Genomic DNA, 7,283 nt, shown 5'->3' with positions numbered 1-7,283 from the left:
GTGGCCAGATCTAGAGAATACGGTGGATGGATGGATTTTTGCCATCATTTTCACTGACTTGTGTCACGGTGCATTGTCTTGGTGAAGCAGCACTTTCTTTTTCTTCAAATGCGGCCGTTTTTCGGCGATTTCGTCCTTCAAACGGTCCAATAACGCTATGTAATGGTCGCTGTTGGTGGTTCTTCCTTTTTTGAGGTAGTCAATGAAAATTATTCCATGCGCATTCCAAAATGCAGACGTAATGACCTTGCCAGCTGACTGTTACGTTTTCACACGCCTTAGAGCGGGTTCACCCTGTGCAGTCCACTCGTCTTTAGAGTGTCCGCTATTTCATTCAATTTCAATTTATGGTCATTCAAAATCATTTTGTTGATTTTTTAAATGTTTTCGCCGGTAACGGTAATAACCTCTTTTGGCCGTCCACTGCGTTCACCGCCTTCGGTGATCATTGCACCATGTCCAAGCTTAGCACACCAATCCTTGATGGTTGATTTTCCTGGCGCAGTGTCCGTTTTGCTTCAATTGTATTTTTTCCCTTCATAAGCAATATTTTATTATTTTTAACACGCGAAATTCCTTTTTATCAATTTTTTCACAATAACAAAAGTTGCTTCACTCGAAATGCTATTATTCACAAACTAATGATTCGATAGCTGTCAAATTTATACACGCATCTTTTGAGGGTTAGAGCTAACTAAAAAACATATGGACTTAATTCTAGTAGCGCCATTTATGTGTCAGGCCGGGGACTTTTCAATTGACTTGTTAGTTTAGATACTTTAAAATAACTGATTTTGATAGAATATTTCGGTTTGTAGTGTTCAAATTGGAAGTATTCAACCTGCGCAAGATGTAGTGTAGGTATCAGTCTAGATACTTTCTGTGATGGTTGTCGTAATTCTATATCTTGAGAGGGGTTTGAACCCGCAACTATCGCGTACGTGAATGAGCATCCTGTCAAATTAAATGTATTTTTTTTTGTTAAAAATGTTCTTGAATACAATAAACATTTTATTTTATTATTATTGTCTGTTGCGAGTAAACCCATGAAGAAACGACATTTCAATCGAGTCTATTATCACCCTGCCTTTCCATTCATTCGATAGACCCGCTGAATGAACTGACCTGCCGCTGCTTGACCTACCCTGAAGCGTTGGCACGATTTCGCGGAGGCTTCCGCTGCCGGATTCGGCTTTTCGTGTGCCATGTAAACGAAAAGTCACTGAGTCAGCAACAATAGCAGCAATTGCTCGTATCCGCTTGCTCGTTCTTGACCTTGTCGGTCTTTACTATCAGATTTGTGGAAGTGCGTTTGCGGAACATGCCTCTATCTATATATAACGCACATTAGTTCGGTGGCAATTCAGTACAGATCGGTATCAAATTTGAACGAAACATGTCCATATCATTGGTTAGTATGGGTGAGGGGGAATTGTTTGGTTACTAGTGCAGTGATGTGGTCGTATTTTTTATGATTTTGTGACGGTTTTAAGTGATATAACATATAAATTTAAAAAAAATGCATTAAGAAATAATTTGAACAGTATTGATTACTGAACATTTTGTGCATAATACTTTTTCATATAGCAATATAATCTAATAATGAAATTACTGTTTAAAAAATTTCTTTCAAAAATTATTTTTATAAATTAATATTATAGATAGGTGTATGAATAATTATTTCAAATATTAATTATAAGCCGCGTAATAAAATAATTTTTTTAACCACAAAATGAAAGTGTTGGGTTTTATTTTCTTTAAATTCGGTTATAAAATATTACAACAAAAAAATATGACAAAATTACTTTATTAAAGAACTGGATTATAGTAAAACCAACAATCTTTTTTATATATAATTCAATTATGCTCCAAAATCGATTCACAAAAATACATAATTGGTTCTAAGTTTTAAATTATCTCTAGTTAATTTCATTAAGGTTGTAAACTTTTAAAAATAAATTATGATGTTCTGATTTTCTATGGTCGAATATTTTTGTTTTTTTTATGGCTACTCTGTTTACCAGTATTTTTAGCAAATAATCGAAAGTGGTACTAAAATGAATTTTTATCAATATATATTTTACATCAGAATATCGGAATTATTACAAGATCATCACAAAAAATAATTTTTTTTTATGAACCATATTACAAACATAAATATTAATGGGGTTCCTATTAATTATATATTTTTTTAATTATTGACTTAGAATGTAGATTATGTAAATCCTATAATAATATGTTCTTTTGTGTTAAGTTATAAACAATGGATACATTGCTATATTTTTTATTTCACCTGAGAACGTTTTAATTATTGACTGTATATTTTAATGTTTTTAGGCCCTTCTTGCCTTGGGCATTGTAGTAGCCCAGGCGTCAGTATTAGTACCTGAATTCAAAGTGGGATCCTTATATTCAGGTTACGGTAAGGACTACGCGGCAACTTATAGCAACTATGCAAGTACTAACGCGATAAATAAACTGCATTCTTAGCTAATTTTATCTTGATTTTAGAAACCTAGACCGTATGCTTTCGAGTATGGAGTTTCGGATCCTCATACTGGTGATCACAAAACTCAATGGGAGACCAAGGACAAGGAGGGCACCGTCAAGGGTAGTTACAGTCTCCTCGAAGCTGATGGTACTACTAGGATAGTAGATTATATTGCTGATGAACACGGTTTCAGAGCTGTCGTGAAGAAAGTTGGTGCTCATGGAGCTTCCGTTGAAACTCATGGTGCTGCTGAACCTGAACACCCTGCACAGGTTAGCACTAGAATCTTTATCTTTATGTTGCCTTAAATCAATATGATTTTTTAGGCTGTGGCTGTTGCTACTGCATTAAAATCTCATCAAACTATTATTGACGAACCATTGGATTATAAAAGTTACGATGGAGGTTATGAGAGCTTCTCTCATTTGAAACCAATGGTTGGTGACATACATACCAATCCTATTGAGTATCTCAAGGCACCAAAAGCCGAGGGTTATATCTTGAATGCCCCTGAACACTATGCCGGTCTTGCTCCCGAACAGCATCCAGCTCCCGAGCATTACGTTGCCCCTGAACATATTCCTTCTGGACCTTATCCAGCACCAGAAGGTTATTCACTGTCCGTAAATTATCCTAAATATGCCGGATACAAACTGGCTCTTCCTGAAGAATATTATCCCGCTCCAAGTGCGGAATATATTCAATCCGAAATCAAACCTGCCCCAAAACATGTCATTCCCGAGTATAAACCTGAAACTAAGCCAGAATACTACCTACCTCAGGTCCCAGAACATGTTCCTGAATATTTCAAATTTGCTCCGGAATATGTACCTAAAACCCTTTCAGAACAAGCTTTTGTCGATTATATTAAATCGGCTGCAAAACCTGCTACAGGATATGTTTTCAAATCTGAAGAGAAACCAGCCCCAGAATACATTCTTTCTAAGTATGTGTTAGTGAAATCTGACCCGAAAGCCGCTACCGGTGAGGCGGTTCCTGAGTACAACAAAGTCGATGATAAGGCAACTCCCCAACAAGTTCAGCTTGATGCCAAGGCGGCTCCAGAAGTACCAAAACCTGATGTAAATAATGCTCCAGAATCTTATCTTTCAGAGCCAGAATACACTCTAAGTGAGGCTGATCTGAAAAACTTTTTCGCCGAATATCTCAAAACTATTGTTCAAGCTGAACGCGAACAACCAAAGACCGAACTAACGGCCGCTCCAGGATCTGCTCCTCCTGCACCAGAATACACTTTCTCGGAATCCGATCTGAAAAATTTTATTGCCGAGTACCTGAAATCTGGTACTGATACTAAATCCGAACAGGCCAGCGTTGATGTAAAAGCTGTTCCAGAGACTGCCCCTGCCGCCCCAACGCCTGCTCCTTCTGCTCCAGAATCCGCCCCATCTGCGCCGGAGTATACTTTCTCGGAATCAGATTTGAAAAATTTCTTTTCCGAATACTACAAAACCGACGTGTCCGCATCTGCTCTTCCAAAATACATTAATTCTGAACTGAAACCAACTCCAGGGCATCTTATTCCTGAATATTTCAAATATGACTTGAATGCTATTCCAGAATACGCTTTGCCCAAAGTTGCTCCATCACCTGCAGCTCCTACATCCGCTCCCGAAGCACCAAAAGACTTCGTTTTCTCCAACTTACCAATCGCAAAATCAGGTGGTGATTTCTTCCACGGCAAGGGCTATGAAGTTGCTAAAAGCGAAGCTGCAGTATTGAGCTCCCCAGCAGCTCATCCTCAGTATTACGAAAAGGTGCCACTGGAAGCTTTTAAAGGATATGTTCCAGAACCAAGTCCCTTCGCAGTACCTGCATATGACAACTACCATTTAAACGTGAACTATCATTAGATGATACAGAATGGACTGAACTAACTCTGTGTACATAAATATTTATTTCTTATGGAATAGCCATAAAACGACTACTCTTCTTTTTTATTTATAATTAAAATAAATTATTATTTATAATAAATAAATATGTTTTAATTTTCACTTATATTTAAGTTATATATAGTACTAGCGACCCGCCCCGGCTTCGCACGGGTGCAATGCTGATACTAAATTAAATACACTACAGAAAAAATATGAAAGTTGTATATAAAACCATAGCGGCCCGCTCCGACTTTGCACGGGCAAAAAATATATATGCCTATGTCACTCAATGAAAACATGATTAAAATCGATCCAGTATTTTTGGTTCTTTCATTACTGCCCTTGGCCTGCACGCATTAAATTTGGAGTAAAACAATTCCTCTTCCCCTATAATTACTATGAAGATTTCCTGCTATCTTTGGAATATCTAAATTCATACAATTTTTATTACATTACACATTTTTAAACGCAAATTTTAAAATTTGTAATATCTCCGAAAATATTTGTTTAATTTACATGCTGTAAGGAACCATATTGATCTATATTAATTGCACACTGTATTTAAGGTACTTAATTCGATAAGGATTAATGCCGTATTGCTTAAAATAGCTTCGTAAATAAGCCATTTTCTCACGTAAAAAGTAAACAATAAAAATGGTTAAGGTGGGTTATCACTAAAAGATAAACATATACCATCGCGGACTTTTTTGTAGACCTTTTTATGGTGTACAATACTGTAGTACATTAATTTGATCTAACTCGTAGGGTTAGGCAGCGTTTTTGCTAATTGTTAAATAAGCCTAAAAAAATAGGTTAATTTACGACATCACGTTAGAAACCTCTAAAATTAGCAATGTTGCCTTAGTATATTATGCATGTATTATACATACAAAACCTTCCTCTTGAATCACTCTATCTATTGAAAAAAACCGCATCAAAATCCGTTGCGTAGTTTTAAAGATTTAAGCGCACATAGGGATATAGGGACAGAAAAGGAGACCTTGTTTTATACTATGTAGTGGTTACTTATGTATAAACATATTCTTCTTCAAGCATTATACATTTTGTTGATTTTTTCAAAGCGTTTAAATTTACTCAAAATTACTTTCTGGCTTGATTAGATAAAGCCTATGAAGCCTTTTTTAATTTTAACGGTATTTTTTTATTTAAAAAACAATTTTTAATAAGCGTTTGTCATGAATGAGCGTTCAACTCATAAGAACCATTCTTTTTGGCTCGTTGAACAAAAAAACAGAAGAATGGCATGCGAAATAGAGTCGGTAGTATAACCTCTCTTTAGTAAGGTTATTTTGTTGTTGTGCCCAGTATCCATCCGAAGTTGAACGATGTGTTCGTATTTCATACGTTGTTGATGTTTTTTATTCATTTATTTATTCTCCCAGTTTCTCCAATATAAACTTTCCCATGTTGCATACAGGGAATTTACTGTTATTTTTAGCGGAATATTTGTGTGGTTTGAATGTAGCTTATATACATGATTTTGTGGTTTTTTGGCACCTAATGTGCTAACGTGATCTATTGAAGGATTGCTGGCAAAATTAGTAGGTGAGAATTAGATCTTATTGCATCTTTGAATGGCCTTTTCCCTCAGCAGTAAGCATATATTGAGGAAGGACACCTTTGAGATTATTGTTTGTTCTTTTTTTCAAGAATCTTGTTTCAATGTGTTGTGTGACTGTTGGTTTTCTGTAAACCTGATATCTTAGATAACCACGGTTGATGTTGAAAATTCAGGTGAGACTGAAACTGGTTGCGTTTGTCCCTTCTATGATTCCAAATGGTTACACATTCAGGTAAAATGTTGTGTTAGTTTGCCAGGTAGTGTTATTTATTATATATATATTATGTATTTATTTACCTATATTTTGTTACTACTCTTGTTAGTGGTAATGCTGTAAAGGACCTTCTGAAACTCCGTATTAATATCAGCAAATACAAGGTTATTATTAATCAATATCGATTTTGCGATGTATATCTTCATGCGATATCATTCTCGTCGTATTGATAGAGTAGAAATACCTATAATAGCCAGTTGATTAAAATATTAACAATTTTATTCTTTAGGTAGAATAATGTTTTTGTACAATTATTTGTTATCAAAACTAGGTTTATTTTAGAACAACAGGAATTAATATCTAGGACTGAAATAAGACAGATAATTACTAATAGTACTGCATTAGTCTCCAGCAAATGCTATTTAAGCGTTTTCTCATATTTTTACATGGGATCGAGCTTTATCACATAGAAGGATACGTATGTCTTGTATTTCCTTACTTTTGAGTCATTTGTTCAATACCGATTATCTATTGATGTTGAGGTGTGGCTGACCGATGATTGAAAAATGTTATTTCTTCTTGTGGCTGTAGGTTTCGTTTTGTCTTCAGTCACAATATAATGAGGTAAACAATCGATCTTTTTTCAATGTTTATTTGCTTCAGTTCATAATGATTACATTTGTTTTACTTGTGAATAATTGTAAATATTTAAACCGTATTGTTTGTTGCGTAAATCTGTAAAATTTACTTGGGTTTAATTTGGATTTTAATTGAGAAGTATTTTAATATTTTCGTCCCTGGATTTTTTTGGTAATCAGCTTTGCCATGGAAACTGTTTCATTAATCTATTGGGGCATTGTTTCTATAAATATTCGAGGTGTGTAAGACGTTAAAAAATAGAGTAAATCAGATTTAAAATCAAAGAACTGTATTGCTTAGTCAGAAGACATTCCCAAACTGACCTAAGATCAAAGGGATTGGCTTAGCAGTCAATTATAATGTCCTGTTGGACATATAGGGTGTAAATATGGGGTTGCAGTAATATCACAAAATGATTAGTAATCCAACGTTACCAAAACAATCGTTACGTAACTAACGAAG

At 35.1% G+C, this 7,283-nt stretch overlaps 1 protein-coding gene across 1 annotated transcript; it reads left to right on the top strand.

Annotated features, from left to right (window-relative positions):
- The first annotated feature begins 2,452 nt into the window (after positions 1 to 2,452).
- On the top strand, positions 2,453 to 4,432 carry LOC143196307 (uncharacterized). Its single transcript, XM_076403970.1, has 3 exons — positions 2,453 to 2,458; positions 2,512 to 2,763; positions 2,818 to 4,432. Exons 1-3 carry the CDS (start codon positions 2,453 to 2,455, stop codon positions 4,363 to 4,365), a joined length of 1,806 nt encoding a protein of 601 aa, XP_076260085.1. The 3' UTR covers positions 4,366 to 4,432.
- Positions 4,433 to 7,283: the final 2,851 nt, after the last annotated feature.

The sequence above is a fragment of the Rhynchophorus ferrugineus genome, unplaced genomic scaffold, assembly GCF_030347505.1.
Source record: "Rhynchophorus ferrugineus isolate W39M unplaced genomic scaffold, kcgeb_rfMv2 rfM4, whole genome shotgun sequence".
NCBI classification, from domain to species: Eukaryota; Metazoa; Arthropoda; class Insecta; order Coleoptera; family Curculionidae; genus Rhynchophorus; species Rhynchophorus ferrugineus.
This window is presented reverse-complemented; position numbering and strand designations above follow the sequence as displayed.